This window comes from Mobula hypostoma, chromosome 16, assembly GCF_963921235.1.
Source record: "Mobula hypostoma chromosome 16, sMobHyp1.1, whole genome shotgun sequence".
NCBI lineage: Eukaryota > Metazoa > Chordata > Chondrichthyes > Myliobatiformes > Myliobatidae > Mobula > Mobula hypostoma.
In genome coordinates this window covers 64,349,019-64,366,899 of record NC_086112.1, presented here as the reverse complement: position 1 = coordinate 64,366,899, position 17,881 = coordinate 64,349,019, and the positions used below count along the sequence as shown (strand labels likewise).

Below are 17,881 nucleotides of genomic sequence, written 5' to 3'. Positions count from 1 at the left end.
TGGCACCCTCACAGCTAGCACCACCACATGTCTCAGTCTCTCTTAGTCTCACCTTATCAAAGACATTCCCTTGAATCTTTCCAGGCATATCAATTTTCTGCAACTTAAGACATACTTGTTTTATAACTTTTTCCAGCTTTGATGAAAGGTCATTGCAGCATCAGTTTGTTTGTTTATTTAGCGATACAGGACGGAGTAGGCAATTTCAACCCTTTGAGTTATGCTGTCCCAGCAGCTTCTGACAAACCTAATTAACCCTAACCTAATCACAGGACAATTTACAATGACCAATTAACTCACCCGATACATCTTTGGACTGTGGGATGAAACCAGAGGACCGAGAGAAAACTCACACATTCCTTGAGGAGGACGTACGGAGACTCCTTACAGAACAGCACCAGAATTGAACTCCAGACTCCAGAAATCCCAGAGCTGTAATAGCATCATGTGAACCACTACTCTACCATGGCACCACAGGTGCTGCTTAACCAGCTGAGTATTTTCAGCATTTTGATTTTATTAGAGAAAATTCCTTATAGCAAAAAAAGATGAATACAGATGTTCAAAAATCTTAGATATAGTAAACAAGGTTACAGTCAGAGGTCACAGATTTAATATTCTCCAGGAAAGCAACTGGAACAAAAGAAGAAAACGATACCTAATGCAGCAAGTTACGGTCCAGAATACAATGTGTGCATTGCATTGGATGATGGAACATGTTCCATTACTGCATTTGCAAAGGAGTAATTTGCAAGGTTGTAGAAAATGAGTAAAGCAAAGGAGCTAATGGATAGTTCCCTCAAAGACCTGGCAGACAGACAATGGTAAAATAACTTATTTTCTGCATTATTCAAGGATTTGAAATCTCTTCTGCTTCAAGGCTATCATGTCATTCCTACCTGGACAAAATACTTCATTCTATACTGGTTAATCATAACTACCTGATTTTGCTCTCAGTGTCCCTAAAGTAATTAATCCTGTCTGTTCTCGTAACCATTTAAATTAGGTTTCAAAGTGCTTTTAAGAATGTAATCTCAATTGTTTGTCATATAAACATAGAAAACCTACAGTACAATACAGTCCCTTTGGCCCACAAAGCTGTGCCAAACATATCCTTACCTTAGAAATTACCCAGGGTTACACAGAGCCTTCTATTCTTCTAAGCTCCATGTAGCCATCCAGAAGTCTCTTGAAGGACCCTATCGTATCTGCCTCCACCACTGTCACCGGCAGCCCATTCCACACACTCAGCACTCTGAGTAAAAAAACTTACCCCTGACATCTCCACTGTACCTACTTCCAAGCACCTTAAAACTGTACCCTCTTGTGCTAGCCATTTCAGCCCTGGGAAAAAAACCTCTGACTATCCACACGATCAATGCCTCTCATCATCTTATACACCTCTATCAGGTCCCGTCTCATCCTCCGTCTCTCCAAGGAGAAAAGGCTGAGTTCACTCAACCTATTCTCATAAGGCATGCCTCCAAATCCAGGCAACACCTTTGTAAATCTCCTCTACACCCTTTCTATGGCTTCCACATCCTTCCTGTAGTGAGTCAATCAGAACTGAGCACAGTATTCCAAGTGGGGTCTGACCAGGGTCCTATATAGCTGTAACATTACCTCTCGGCTCCTAAACTCAATCCCACAATTTATGAAGGCCAATGCACCGTATGCCTTCTTAACCACAGAGTCATCTCTTCAAAAAGAAACAAAATTTGTACCATAGATATGCAAAAGAGTTTCTCGTGTTCTAAAGTTCAGACATAAAAGGCTTAAGTAATTCATTTTCCTAGTTCAAATGTTCACTGGTTTTTAAACTATCAGCATGCTGAAGTGTCAGTTTTGAAGCAATCTTTAAAAGTGACCAAGAACACTTTCAGCCTTCTGATTATGTTCATTTCTTGTCTGACTATATAAATCCCACTTTTAAACCGCTATTTTTTTCACTCATTTTGCATTTTCTTTTGTAAATCTATCTCAAAATAAATTAATCTTTATTCTTAAAGTTCAGTTCTGCATATAAAGCTGTACAAAGCATTCCGTGCAACATTTTTGCATCTGGTATCACTGCCAATTGCTCTTAGGTCAGAAATTACAGTTACTAAGTCTCACCCATTGTCTTCTCTTTCTCTCTATAAAAGATTCAATATGCACTACACAAGCCACTCTCCAATTATGGTCTCTTTTTTTTCTCTGTACATCTTTTCTTACTAAAACTACATCTATTTTGGCCTTACTGAAATTAGATTCCAGATGGTTGGCATGGTGAACCAGCACCTGACTCATACACTTGAATCTGTTCTACCGTTAGTCTATAAAATGTGTTTAACCACTTGATGCTAGTTACCGAACTCCAAATTAGAACACAGAACAGTAAAGCACCAGATAGGTCATTCTGCCCATGACGTTTAGCCGATCTTGATGCCAATTTATACAGAATGTCCTCCTCGCATTTATCATCCATATCCCTTCATTCCCTTCATGTTCATCTTTCTATCTAAAAACTTCTTAGACTCAACCAAAGGGCCTGTTTCCACGAGTACCCATGTAACCAGTCCCAGACACCTGCCACTCTCTGCATAATAAAACTTGCTCCTCACTTCACCCTCTAATCTTTAAAGGTGCTTGACCCTGGGAAAAGATTCTGACTGTCTACTCAATCTATGCTTCTCATAAATTTATAAACTCCCATCAGGTCTCTCCCCCAGCCCCCAGAATTTTAGGGAGAGTAACCTAAGCCTGTACAACCTTTCTTAATAGCTCATACCTTCTGATCTGGGCAGAATCCAAGTAAACCTCTTCTTTACCTCTCCATCATTCCTATAATGGAGTGACTGGAATATGCATGCAAGACTCCAAGTGTGAGTGTGGTCTGACTATAGTTGCAGCATGACTTCTTCACCCTATACACCTCTACCCCTATTAATAAAACAATATAAATGTTTTTTTTAAAATCATGTTTGCACAAAAAAGTTTCACCTGGGCCCAGTGTAGTATTGACACCTTCCATCAACTAGGTTTGAAACACCAAAAAAGTCAATATCGAAAAATTATTATAATTTATCTACAGTTGAAAACTAATTTAGTCAATCATTTTTTGTGTAAAATACAAAGTGTTTTCTTGCACTACAAAAACGTTCTCTACTGCAATGTCTGTTTGGCAATATTCCGTTGTGTGGCATAGTACACTTTTAACTTTGTTCTGTTGGTTCTTCATCCTTTGTCCAACAACACACAAAATTGTTTACTGTTGCTTGGTGATTAGGGGATTTGTGGCAAGAAGCTGAGAGGTAGGGTTCTTATCCCCCAGTGAATGCACTGTATCTCTATTCCAAATGTTAGCAATATTATCGAAAGTGAAGCAAAGTTATTAGATCTTAGCCTTACTAAGTAATAAGGAGTAGACACACATGCAAAGTGGCTGTGGTGATAGCAAATCAATTCTTTTCAAACATGCCGATGTAAACATCCCAATAAAACTGAACACTACTTCAGATATAATGAAATAGATGGTAAAATGTCGTTATAATCTTTCAGTGCTGAAAATGCAATTGCCAATTTCTGTTTGAAAATTTGTAAAGTATTGATTTCTGTGCTTGAAAAGCTATATCACAACATTAACTTTGTACACAATGACAACATGATGACAGAAAGAATGTTAGCCGCTGGGACACGTGCAGCCCAATTCAAATGATCAGAACTGTCTCTAATATCAGATTCTGAGCTCAAACCCCTTTCCAATGGCAGTCAATCATAGAGTCAGAAATTAGCCCCAAAGTGAAATAATGCACACCTTGGAAAGCGGAGATTCAGTAAAAACAGCACTGAACAACTTTGAGATAGGACTTATAATTAAAATGGCTATTACTAAATGGAGGTTATTGCAACATTCTTTGACTCTGCCTCATGCTGTATGTGAAAAATTGCTTCCAAGTGGCATTTTGCAGTTCTTTTAAAGAAGTGACAATATACAGATTTTTTTTTTTAAATCTCAGCTAAGAAAAAGGTATTATAACAGAAGAAATTTCACTGCTGCAGACATAGATTTGCTAGTTAATGCAATTTAGATCTATATATAAAAAGGATATCCAGAATTATTAATCATAAAGTATAATTGTGTAGCAAGAAAAACAGGAAAAGCAGTGGAGGAAAGGGGAAGGGGATAAATCTGCAGTCAGAGAAAGGGAAGTTGGTGTAGTCCAGCAGAAAGGCAGTGTAAAGCACTGCCAATTCAGTAAGGGAGACTATGACCAAAAAATACTATATACTTATATCTCCTCCAGCTCCAAAGCTGAGAATCTAGGCCAGGAACCATCTGCTCTGTTAATGCGAGCTGCAACAAAAATTGGATTGTTAAGAACTCCTGCAAAACAAGACAACCAGGGATTCTAAAAAGAAAATTCATTAATGTATAAAATCCACTGATATTGGAAAGTTGAAATAAAAAAACGAAAAAGCTGGATCGTCAGAAGTCAAGCAGCATCTGTGAAACTTCACAAGTTGAAACCTTAACTCTGTTTCTCTCTCCGAAGATGCTGCCTGTCCTGCTGAGTATTCTCAGCATTTTCTGTTTTTACTTCAAACTCACTAAGAATGTTTTATCACAACTTTTGAAAATCCCTCTTACGGTAGTCATTAATATATTAGATTAGCAGTAACTTCAGATTCTGTTTCATTCAAGGATGGTGGACTTAAATTGCCTTTATTATATTTTGCCACTAACTCAATTTACTAGCATCTTGAATTTAATGCAGTTCTAAATTTTTGACTAAACCAATTTATTGAAGGTACTAAGAGTCATACATAGTCCCAGGCAGCAGAGTTGTGGAACCCACCGCAATAATGACGTAACTAGTGGATGTTTTATTGTCGTAAGCATTTAAATAGTAATTACCTCTGGTGCTGTAGCTCTGATGAGCAAGTTAATTTTCACTTCAACCTCAAACTGAATTGAACTCAGTAAAATAATTCTTGAAAACCACCCACCTCCTTCCACTCCTTAGGCCCATAAACATTTTCACAAATCTATACCATGGACTTTTCTTCAATTTTTCCAATTAGTTTGAGTCTCTTCTCTCCTCTCCTCAAGTGCAGGTTGCTACATACGTGCCAATGTCTTTTGCTCTTTGTAAAGGTTTTCCATGCTATGCATAACTCAGTTTCTCAGTACACGCTGGAAGACGTACTGCTCAATACAAGTTCAACTTCTTAGCAATTATATAGAAATATGAGAATGTGTCATGAAATGAGCATTTCAGTTTTGTCTCCCTAACGTGACATAACTTCTCTACCCAGTGATTTCTGTAAAAGCACATTTGGAAGTGGAAACTCAACAGGAAGGAAACCAGAGCTGGAATTTTGAACGCAACGACTGGGAAAACATATTAAAGAAGTTTTTATATAAATTACATGGCATTCATATGTTAACAATAATGGAGTTTTATTTGTTAAAAAAACAATAGGCACAAAGAATTGGAACTGCTATATCAATCAGGCAATTTTTCGTGAGAGCCCAGAGCTTAAATATAGCAAAATGTATTTGAACTTTTCACAATTAAATTAAACAAAAATGTTGGTGCATAACAATTATATCATTACATTAGATGTTATAGCTGTTCCAATACTGCAACTTGTAAATGTCAAATATAAAGTTTTCTTGGTATTTTATATTAGTCTGAATACTAAAATTAATTAAAACCAAAATTAAATGTGATATCTGAACACATCGTAGAACATTGTGGCGACAAAGGAAGTTATCTTACCAAGGTCATTGTTGTTCATCACAGCATTAGAAGCTCGAAGCCTTGGGCCTTGCTGGGTGAAATGATAGCCAAATTTCAGAAGCGCTCGATTTTGTTCCAGCATGTTTGCAATTTCCATTTCCACTTTATTACCCAGCTGCTGACACTATGAATAAAGGAAGGAGATGCATCATATACTTTGGTAAACTGCATTTACAAGACAACCCTAACATAATAAATATCCCAAGGCACTTTAACCGAACATGCTAAACAAGCAGTAGCTAACAGAATCCTATCTTCCTTTTGCAACACACAAAATGTTGCAGGAACTCAAAAGGTCAGGCAGCATTTTTGGAGGGAAATAGTTGATGTTTTTGTTTGAGACCCTTCATTGGGACAGAAAAGAAAGGTGGGGGGAGGGGGAGGAGCAAGAACTGGTAGGTGATAGGGGATGACAGGCAGGTGAAGGATGGGAAAGTGGGAATGAGGTAAGAAACCAGGAGGTAATAGATGGAAGTGACAAGGAGCCAAAGAACTGGAATCTGATAGGAGACTACACTAGAGAAAGAATAAAAATAAAGAGGTATGGAGAAAACCAGAGGGAAGAATGTGTGGGTGAGGTTCAGGTCAAGGGGAGGGGGAAAGGTAAGAGATGGGTGACAGGGCGGGTAGGATAAGGGAAAACCAAGGAGGGAATAGAGGGGAGCAGCTACTGAAAGAAATCCAAGTTGGAATGTCACAACCACGGATTCGGCAACACTGCAGATGTGGCAATTGCGCTCGTGGATATGCATGTGTCAACTAATTATTATTTCATTGTGACAGTATTTAACTCCATTCATTCCGTCGTAGTATTTGTCGAGACTTGGACACAGCAACGCTTCGCAGCCTGTTTGCATTCCACCTTGTCTGTGTAGGCTTCGTTTTCCATTTGAGAGTTTTAGTTAACGGCCCTGCTTGGCCTAGCATTTATTGTTTTCTTTTCCCTTTAACACTGTTCGTATTAAAGTCTGTGAACTATCAACCTGCTTCAGTGTCTCTCACTCCGCACCTGGGCCATAGCCAAACCAAGTGACATGGAGACTATCAAGATGGAATATGACGTGCTCTCCCTCCAATGTGCATTTGGCCTCAGCTTGGCAGTGGAGGAGGCCATGGACAGACACGTTGGTGTGGGAATGGGAAGTAGAGTTAAAATGTCTGGATACGAGGAGATGTAGACAGAATGAAAGAGCTCATGCAATAAATAACACCGATTTCCCTTGTACAGGCCAAAAGCTAAATATAGCCTACTGTTAAATTTGGGATTTACCCACAAAAAACTTCACACCATATTTTCAAACCATATAAAATTTACAATTGAAATGAGTTAAACACATTTTGAAGGAAAACTGAACACGTCTGACCTGATTGTCAATCTTAAGTTCAACCAAAGATTTATTGTATTGGAGAGCTTTCACTAGAGCCAGGATTCCATTACCAGTGATAAAGTTGGACTCAATGTTCAAACTCTTCAGTGTTTTGTTAACTTTCAGCATCTCTGCAAAAGACTTGACAGACAGGAGATTTATAAAGATATTAAATATCAAAGATGATACCTTTGACTACCATGCATTGAACAAAGTCTATTTTAAATATCAATTGTTCATTTCCATGACCAGAACTGTTTGCAAATGCTTGCTACATCAAAGTGCTGTACGTATCATTCATTTTGAAATTTAATGTATCTGTTGTCACACTGCCAATCTAAAATTCTTGGTTCTAAGATGTATTGTTTCCTCTAATGTTTATGTGACATTTTTATTTCTGCAATAACATTTAATAATTTTCAATGTGAAGAGTGGTTTTCAGCCTGTAATATTATTATGTAATCCCATAAAATCCTCGTGATCTTGGAATTGGGCAAGAATTCCCAGTAACAGTTTGGTTGGATATAAGTTTTCACCAGTATAGTCCGTGAAGGAAATCTGAAAAATGTCCAAGTTAGAGACGAATTTTGGTTGATTTCCTATAACACTCGTTATCATAAAAACAAAAGAGATGGGAGCAGACACGAGGAAATCTGCAGATGCTGGAATTTCAAGCAACACACATAAAAGTTGCTGGTGAACACAGCAGGCCAGGCAGCATCTCTGGGAAGAGATACAGTCGACATTTTGGGCCGAGACCCTCCGTCAGGACTAACTGAAAGAAGAGCTAGTAAGAGATTTGAAAGTGGGAGGGGGAGATCCAAAATGATAGGAGAAGACAGGAGAGGGAGGGATGGAGCCGAGAGCTGGACAGGTGATTAGCAAAAGGGATATGAGAGGATCATGGCACAGGAGGCCCAGGGAGAAGGAAAAGGGGAGGAGGGGAGGAACCGAGAGGATGGGCAAGGGGTATAGTCAGAGGGACAGAGGGAGAAAAAGGAGAGAGAGAGAGAAAGAGAGAGAATGAATACATATATATATATATAATATATAAAACGGATGGGGTACGAGGGGGAGGTGGGGCATTAATGGAAGTTAGAGAAGTCAATGTTCATGTCATCAGGTTGGAGGCTACCCAGGCAGAATATAAGGTGTTGTTCCTCCAACCTGAGTGTGGTTTCATCTTTACAGTAGAGGAGGCTGTGGATAGACATATCAGAATGGGAATGGGATGTGGAATTAAAATGTGTGACCACTGGGAGATCCTGCTTTCTCTGGCGGACAGAGCGTAGATGTTCAGCGAAACAGTCTCCCAGTCTGTGTCGGGTCTCGCCAATATATAGAAGGCCACATCGGGAGCACCGGACACAGTATATCACCCCAGCCGACTCACAGGTGAAGTGTCGCCTCACCTGGAAGGACTTTCTGGGCCCCTGAATGGTAGTGAGGGAGGAAGTGTAAGGGCATGTGTAGCACTTGTTTCGCTTACAAGGATAAGTGCCGGGAGGGAGATCAGTGGGGAGCAGAATTAGGCTATTCATCCCATTGAGTCTGTTCCACCATTTCATCATGGCTGATCCATTTTCCTTCTCCTGTCTTCTCTCCATGCTGACTTCGGCCTATTTCATTATGTGCTCGAAGCACCCTGAGACCTCATCCTTAACAATTGACTCCAACATCTTTCCAACCACTGAATCAGGCTAACTGGCTTATAAATTCCTTCCTTCTTAATGAGTGGAGTGACATTTACAATTTTCTAGTCTTAGAGATCCATTCCAGAATCTAGTGATTCTTGAAAGATCATTACTAATGCCTCCACAATCTATTCAGCTAACTCACACAGAACCCTGTGGTGTTTGTCCATCTGGTTCAAATGACTAATCTATCTTCAGACCTTCCAGCTTCCTTCACCCTAGAAATAGCAACTGCACTCACTTCTGCCCCTGACACCTCTGGCATTTTCCTAGTATCTTCTGCCATTTCTCTGTTCTCCATTACTACCATTCCAGTGTCACTTTCCAGTGGTCCGATATCTACTCTCACCCCTCTTTTACCCTTTATATGTCTGAAAAACTTTTGGTAGCCTATTGGATATTATTGACTAGCTTACCTTCATATTTCATCTTTTCCCTTACGGCATTTTTAGTTGCCTTCTGTTGGTTTTTAAAAGTCCCCCAATCCTCTCCCTTCCCACTAATTTTTGTTCTAATATATTACCTCTCTTTTGCTTTTAGGTTGCTTTTGACTTCTCTTGTCAGCCACGATTTGCGTCATCCTGCCTTTAGAATATTTCTTCTTCGGGATGTATCTAATCTGTGCCTTTGGAATTGCCTCCAGAAATTCCAGCCATTGCTGCTCTGCTGTCATCCCTGCTAGTGTCCCCTTCCAATCAATTTTGGCCAGCTCCTCTCTCATGCCTCTTTAATTCCCTTTACTCCATTGTAATAATGATACATCTGACTTTATCTTCTCCTTCTCAAATTGCAGGGTGAAATCTATCACATTATAATCACTGCCTCCTAAAAGTTCCTTTAATTTAAGATCACTAATCAAATCCATTTCATTACACAACACATGTCAGTAATATTTGAGTAATATTGTAAATATAATGTTTGATGAAGCATTCTCTGTTTACATAATGCATTGCAAGTTACCTATAGAAGTACATGAATGACATACATCATCATGCCACCAAGTCTTGCGTACACGCTTCACTTAAAGTAAAAATGAAGTCAGACTCATATTCTGGACTCCGTGTTTTCCTTCCAGTTAGTTTAATGTTTTGGAGTCACAAAACATAAAAATGGCAATGAGAATCTTTTAAACAAACTAGAGACAACTACCTGTTGAAGCAGTGAAAGGTTCAAGTGTAAAAAACACATGGCAAGAAATAATCAAGTAAAGCAAACAGCACAGGGTGTGCTTATTCTGGAATGGACAGAGACTGCTGAGCTTTTAAAAAAAAGCAGAATATGGAAGAATTCATAGGTTTTTAAACAGTGAGTATTGGGTGTGATAGAGTGATTTTTGGGTTTAGCACATTTATATTTAGCAAATGACTTTGACCACCAGTCTTTGGGTCTGAGTCTAAATTATGGTTTTAATTTGGAGTGTAGCTCTGAACAACGGGTTCCTAAAAATTGTGAATCCCAGACCTTGCAAGGCTGATGAAAATTTATTTGAATGTCTGTGGTGTGGGTGCAGATCAGGAGGTTTGACGCAAACAACAGGAATTCTGCAGATGCTGGAAATTCAAGCAACACACATCAAAGTTGCTGGTGAACGCAGCAGGCCAGGCAGCATCTGTAGGAAGAAGTGCAGTCGACGTTTCAGGCCGAGACCCTTCGTCAGGACTAACTGAAGGAAGAGTGAGTAAGGGATTTGAAAGTTGGAGGAGGAGGGGGAGATCAAAATGATAGGAGAAGACAGGAGGGGGAGGGATAGAGCCGAGAGCTGGACAGGTGATAGGCAAAAGGGGATATGAGAGGATCATGGGACAGGAGGTCCGGGAAGAAAGACAAGGGGGGGTGACCCAGAGGATGGGCAAGAGGTATATTCAGAGGGACAGAGGGAGAAAAAGGAGAGTGAGAGAAAGAATGTGTGCATAAAAATAAGTAACAGATGGGGTACGAGGGGGAGGTGGGACCTTAGCGGAAGTTAGAGAAGTCGATGTTCATGCCATCAGGTTGGAGGCTACCCAGATGTTGTTCCTCCAACCTGAGTGTGGCTTCATCTTTACAGTAGAGGAGGCCGTGGATAGACATGTCAGAATGGGAATGGGATGTGGAATTAAAATGTGTGGCCACTGGGAGATCCTGCTTTCTCTGGTGGACAGAGCGTAGATGTTCAGCAAAGCGGTCTCCCAGTCTGCGTCGGGTCTCGCCAATATATAAAAGGCCACATCGGGAGCACCGGGCGCAGTATATCACCCCAGTCGACTCACAGGTGAAGTGTTGCCTCACCTGGAAGGACTGTTCGGGGCCCTGAACGGTGGTAAGGGAGGAAGTGTAAGGGCATGTGTAGCACTTGTTCCGCTTACACGGATAAGTGCCAGGAGGGAGATCAGTGGGGAGGGATGGGGGGGACGAATGGACAAGGGAGTTGTGTAGGGAGCGATCCCTGCAGAATGCAGAGAGAGGGGGGGAGGGAAAGATGTGCTTAGTGGTGGGATCCCGTTGGAGGTGGCGGAAGTTACGGAGAATAATATGTTGGACCCGGAGGCTGGTGGGGTGGTAGGTGAGGACCAGGGGAACCCTATTCCTAGTGGGGTGGCGGGAGGATGGAGTGAGAGCAGATGTATGTGAAATGGGAGAGATGCGTTTAAGAGCAGAGTTGATAGTGGAGGAAGGGAAGCCCCTTTCTTTAAAAAGAAGGAGGTTTGACGTTTGTGTGTAGTTTCAAAGAAAACATCGTAGATACATTGTAAATACGGAATTATCCTTTCATGTTTAATACTTAAAATATCGAGCCCCACATTAGGCTAGCCAGACCTTTCCAACGAAAGCATCTCCATATGATGCCTGCTGTACCTTGTTTTGTTGAATAATGGAATAATTCATAGGTTCATAAACAGTGAGAATTGAGTGATAATAATCATAAAAAAGAGCATAAGTTGCTAGCTACATCGGAAGGATTGATGAGTTTGATTACACAATGGATAACTAGCTCATGTACATTGAGCACACAAATGAAATAGTCAATGAGAAGCCGGTGGCAATTTTCCTGAATGTGTTAGATTTAAAGGCATATAGTTTGCTCAGAAGTCTAACTGCTCCAGTCAAACCAGCTGAAATGAGCTCTAATGATATTGTGAATGTAATACAGGAACATTTAAAACCAAAACCAGTCAATTGCAGTATGCTTTAGGTTTCATAAGTGGAGTCAAAAGGAAGGGGAATCCATTTCAGCATATGTGGCTGAATTATAGAAGTTGTCTGAGCATTCTTAGATCAGTAATGGGCTTAATGATGAGAGATCATTTAGTTTGCAGAATTTTACAAGAAAACATTGAAAATTGGCTCCTAACTGAAGCACAAGTTATATTTAAAAGAGCAGTGAAATTCCTACCACCAAACATACCTTTACCTCACCCCATCCCCACTTTCTGCAGACATCACTCTCTCTGCAATTCCTTTGTCCATTCATCCTTCCCAGTACTTATCCCTGCAAGTGGTCTATGTGCTACACCTACCCATTCACCTCCTCCCTCACCTCCATTCAGGGTCAGAAACAGTCCTTTCAGGTGAGGCAATGCTTCACCTGCGAATCTGTTGGGGTCATCTGTTGTGTTCGGTGCTCTCGATGTGGCCTCCTCCATATTGGTGAGACCCGTCATAAATTGAGAGACTATTTTGTCGAGCTCCTCTGTTCCATCTGTCAAAACCAGAACCTCCCAGAGGTGATTCCCTTTCCTATTCCCATTCCAACATGTTGGTCCATGTCTTCATCTTGTGCCACAGTCAGGTTGGAGGAACAACATCTTATATTCTGTCTGGGTAGCCTGCAACCTAATGGCATAATCATCGATTTCTCCTTCTGGTAATTTTTCTTTCTTTTTCCGCCTCTTCTTCTATTCTCCACTCTAGCCTTTTACCTCTTCTCACTTGCTTATCACTTCCCCCTGGGTCCCCTCCTCCTTCCCTTTTTCTTGTGGTCCACTCTCCTCTCCTATCAGATTTCTTCCTCTCTAACCCACCTTTCCCACCCACCTGGCTTCACCTATCACCTTCTAGCTATCCTCCTTCCCCTCCCTCCACTCCCTCCACTCCCTCCACCTTATTCTGGTGCCTTCCCCCTTCCTTCTCAATCCTGAAGAAGGATCTTAGCATGAAATGTCAACAGTTATTTCATTCTCATTTCCGTAGACGCTGCCTGACCTGCTGAGTTTCTCCAGCATTTTGTGTGTTTTGAGTTGACATAGCTGTATCAATGGAAACAGCAGCCACAGAAGCGACTGAGTTGCCATCAGGAATGAAAGTGAGCCTGAACAAAACAAAGCATCTAAATAGAATCCAGTCTGGCCAAGCAAATTGTGTTACCATTGTGGCAGGAGCTCACAAACACCAGACCAGTGCAGATTTAGATGTGAAACTTGCAGAAAATGCAACAAAGTAGGATACATACAAAGAGCATGTCAGGCAGACAAAAATAAATGGACTGCACAGGGAAGAGAAAAAGCCGAGTTGCAGTTTCAAAAAGAACGCTAATTTGCATGTTGTTGATGAAAAATCTGATAACGATGAGAGTGACTCAGGACTGGGTAGCCTTGAGATCTAGAACATCTCATGGAAAGCCATGGAATAGACAAGCAATATGGCTTACACCAAGGGTGAACAGCAAATTAGTTAAAATCAAATTGGACATTCACTTGGCTGTTTGAATCATTACACAGAATGAGTTTGAATGGAAATTCAAAGACACTGAACTGAAGCCTGCAGATATTGCAGATTCAAAACAAAACTTATACTGGAGAAAAGATGACTCCTGTGGGAATGCCATTCGGAACACTGAAATACAACAACCAACAAGCTACATTGGGTTTGTATGTGGTAAATAAAAACGGAGAGCCAGCATTGTGGGGTGATTGTTGGTTGAGACAACCACAACTTGGCTGGAGATCCATCCACCATTTGCATGCCACATCCCCTGCAGCACAGCCATCTGAATGCGATTTAAGAAAGGTACTGGATGATGCCACAGCAGTGGTCAAGGATGGCATTGGAAAACTCAAACATATCAAAGATAAAATATTGTTAAAGGAAAACCATACATCCAAGTATGATCCTGTCTGGTTCCTTATACCATCTGTGATAAAATAGCCAGTGAGCCAGATTGCATGGAGGCCGAAGGAATTCTTTCCATGGTTGAGTGGAGCCTGTGGACAATGCCAATGGTCCAGTAGCCAAAGAGAATAGCACTGGCGGGATCTGATGTGATTTTAAGGTCATCGTCATCCCAGTACTGAAAGTAAATCAATATTCTCTGCCCAGGGTAGAGGATATTTTTGCAAACCTTTCTGGAGGAAAATATTTTAGCAAAGTGGACCTGGCTGAGACCAGCTTACAGATGGAGATGGGAGAAGAGTCCAAAGTATTTCTCAACGTAAAAACTCACAAAGGGCTTTATTGCGATAAAAGGCTTATTTTTGGATTCACATCTGCACCTGCACTCTGGCAGAAAACTATACAAGACATCCAAGGCACTCAGTGTTACCTGGATGACAAGGGACATCTCTAAAATCTCAAAACAGTGAGTTAAATTATGGGCTCAGAGCATAATGCCACAAGTGTGAATTCTTTAAACCAAGCATCACGTACTGTGGTCACACCATTGACGCACAAGAAGTACACAGTGAGCTGAGAAAATTTAACCAGTGCTGGATGCCCCAAGGCTAAAGGACGTGTGACAGTTGCTGTCCTCGTTAGGATTTGTCAATTACTATAGCAGGTTCCTGCCAAACCTGACTACTGTGCTCAATCACTTGAACTCATTACTGCAGATCAGGAAGAATTGGCAATGGACAAAGCATTATGAAGTGGCTTTCCAAAAGGTAAAGGAAATGTTGACATCAGACACTGTGCTCTCACATTATGATCCACATCGTCCGGTGAAGCTTGCCTGTGACACCTCATCCTATGGAATAGGTGCAGTCAAGTCAGACGTTATGAGTAATGGAAGTGAACGCCCCACAGCATTTGCAACACGTTCCCTTATTGTTGCAGGGAAAACTTGTGCACAGATTTTCAGAGGGGCCTTGAGTTGGGTTTGGAATGTAAAATGTCTTAACCAGTACTTGTATGGGAGAGTGTTTATCCCCATTACTGATCATCAACCGCTACCGTCAATTTGCAATTGACAGAAGGGTATTCCACCAACAGCAATAGCATGAATGTAAAGGTGGGCTCCATTTTGTGCAGGACACAATTACAAGACTGAATTTAATCTTGGAAATACTGATGGGCTGTCCTGTTTACCCTTGGAAAAGGAAATAATGGAAAAATTCACAAAAAGGAGAACTCCTCCTGGTTTACTTTCCCTAATGCCAATCAAAACTCTCCCTATAACAGCAGAGATGAACCAAAAAGAAATGCAAAAAGACCCCCACACTGCCTCAGGTCTACATGGCCACCCAAAGTGGCTGTAATGTACATCAAAAACTGCTTGTTCCCCCATTTTTACCTCGCCAGATTGTACTTGCCCTTGATGGAGTTTGCCTTATGTGGGGATTGAGAGTTGTTGTACCATCCAAGCTGAGAGCTGAAGTATTGGAGGAGCTACATGCTGGTCATTTAGGCATGGTTAAAATTAAAGCATTGGCTCAAAGCTCTGTTTGGTGGCCTGGGATTGTTCAGCAGGTTAAGCAACTTGTGATGCAATGATTGGGGTGCCAACACATCCAGAGGATGCCAAGAGCAGTGCCTCTCCATTCCTGGGATTGGCCTGCATTGTCCTGGCAGAGGATTCATGTGGATTTTGCCAGACCAATCAGTGGCACAAATTTCTTGGTAGTAGTGGAAGCAGCTACAAAGTGGCCAGAAATTTTCCCAGTAGCCTCCACTACAGCCTCACTCACTGTTGATGTGTTGAGAAGCCTCTTCTCAAGGACTGGTTTTCCAGAACACTTAGTCAGTGACAATGAACCAGTTTGTTACGGAACAGTTTCAGTCATTCCTAAAAATGAATGGAATTAGACATATTACATCTGCACCGTACCACCCAGCTACAAATGCCTTGGTGGAAAGGTTTGTCCAGAGTCTAAAGAACACTTTGTGAGCAATTTAGGCAGAACACACCACACTGCCACTGAATCAGAAGCTCGCCAATTTCCTCAGTCCTGACGAAGGGTTCCACCCGAAATGTTGACTCATCATTTCCACTGATGCTGCCCGACCTGCTGAGTTCCTCCAGCATATTGTGAGTGTTGCACCAATTTCCTCCTTGCATATTGCAACGCAGCACACCCAACCAACAACTCAGCAGCTATGCTGTTCCTGGGTTGTCCCTTGCATTCTCACTTGGATTTTCTCAAATCCAATCTCAGAAGTTGTATGTATGCAGAAGAAACAGCTAAGACAAATTGAGGGCTCCTCAAACAAGTAGATTTGATGTTTCACTCCTGGACAAGCAGTACTGGTGAGGGGCTACAGAGGAGATCAAAAGTGGGTGCTCGGAAAGATTAAAGACAGATCTGGACCACTCCCCTACACAGTGGAGACTGCATCTGATACCATTCAGAGATGACACACCAATCATTTGAGGAGAATAGAGCCAAATTTTAAAGAAGAAAGGAGACCACAGCTTCAGAACCACTTCCTGCAGTACCAGAGTCACCTCCTAGAATCATCACGAAGAGGTCTCAGAACCTGAGATTGTTGTCCAACCGCAAGTCTCACTTGCCAAGCAGAGTGACCCCTTGTCAGGAATGATGCTATCCCACAAGAGTACAAATTTTCCACTGTGATTATATCTTTAGGCCTGAATGGGACAATTAAAAAAATTTGCTATGCCATGGATATCTACAGTACATAGTGGTATTATATAGTGCACATTTTGGACAGGGAGGACAGGTGGTTTGAAAGAAGGGTTATAGTAGCCATCTTTGTCAAACTGGAAAACCCATCCCTGAACAGAGAGGGTGGGTACAACACCACCTATCAGCTACTTATAATTCAGTCCTAACATCTCTACCCTGCATGTCTCCACAACAGTTCACACCTCCATACCTGCAAAGATAAGACTAATGACCCTCTCATTACCTCTACGACTCTTAATGTCCCTCATGTGATGGCTATATCTTTAAGTAACTCAGAGTTTATAAACCAGAAAACTACCCACCATGGTTCAGAACTGAAGAAGCCTCTTGGATGAGTGGCGAAATGTCTTTGAGACAACATAGCAAATCAATTAGCCTTGATTTATTACTGCTTGATATCCTCCTAGTAAAATTATTTTGCCTTATATTGACTGTTTTAATGTATTTCACATTCTGCAAGTTTTTAAGTTTTTTCTATTTTGTCATTTCACCTTCAGCATCACTCAAGCAATTTAATGTTGAATCTTAGTGTTTTAGTATTATGAAAAATGAATATTTACTAAGCATAAACAGTCGTTAATCTTTAGTCATTAATCATACTTACAATTGCAACGGGATCATTACTTCGGGTTCCTACAATGCTGAACTTCTTTACGTGTGTGTTATCCTTCAACGCTTCAGCATAGGCTTTCAACGTGGCAAGGGGAATGTTCTAGGAATAAAATTAACTCAGCATAATGACAAGTATGATCAAAATAGCAAACCTGATCATTTTTGCACCTTATCTGATCCATTCTGTTGTTGCAAAACATTTACCGCACATTTGCCAGGATCCTGTATTCATCAAAAAATACACACTTCGAGGGTTTTTCAACCACGTGATGTGATGCTCCCTGGCATCTCAACTTGTACTCAGTGTATATCTTTCTAGTTTTCATGTACCTGTATACCATCCCCTCCTCTCCTTCACAACTACTCCACCACATACACAGAAATTGAGAGACACTGTAACTATCATTGAAGCTACCAGCCAGTCATACACTCTTCTCACTGTTGCCATCAGAAAAGAGGTACAAGAGCTTCAAATCCCACACTGCCGGGTGCAGGAATAGATATTACTCCTCAACCATCAGGCTCTTGAACCAGAGAGGATAACTTCACTCGCCCCATCACTGAACTGTTCCCACAACCTATGG

The 17,881-nt window shown here is 41.1% G+C and overlaps 1 protein-coding gene across 2 annotated transcripts in view; it reads right to left on the bottom strand.

Annotated features, from left to right (window-relative positions):
* tmod1 (tropomodulin 1) overlaps nt 1-17,881 on the bottom strand; it is a 98,904-nt gene that overhangs the window by 8,019 nt on the left and 73,004 nt on the right. The window contains exons 7-10 of one of the 2 annotated variants that reach the window (XM_063069029.1): nt 17,290-17,397; nt 7,151-7,294; nt 5,766-5,910; nt 4,272-4,336 (exon numbers count right to left, since the gene is read on the bottom strand). In XM_063069029.1, the coding sequence (XP_062925099.1) occupies nt 4,272-4,336; nt 5,766-5,910; nt 7,151-7,294; nt 17,290-17,397 (462 nt within the window). The remainder of the gene's footprint in view (nt 1-4,271; nt 4,337-5,765; nt 5,911-7,150; nt 7,295-17,289; nt 17,398-17,881) is intronic. The other variant, XM_063069030.1, reaches the window with a different exon arrangement.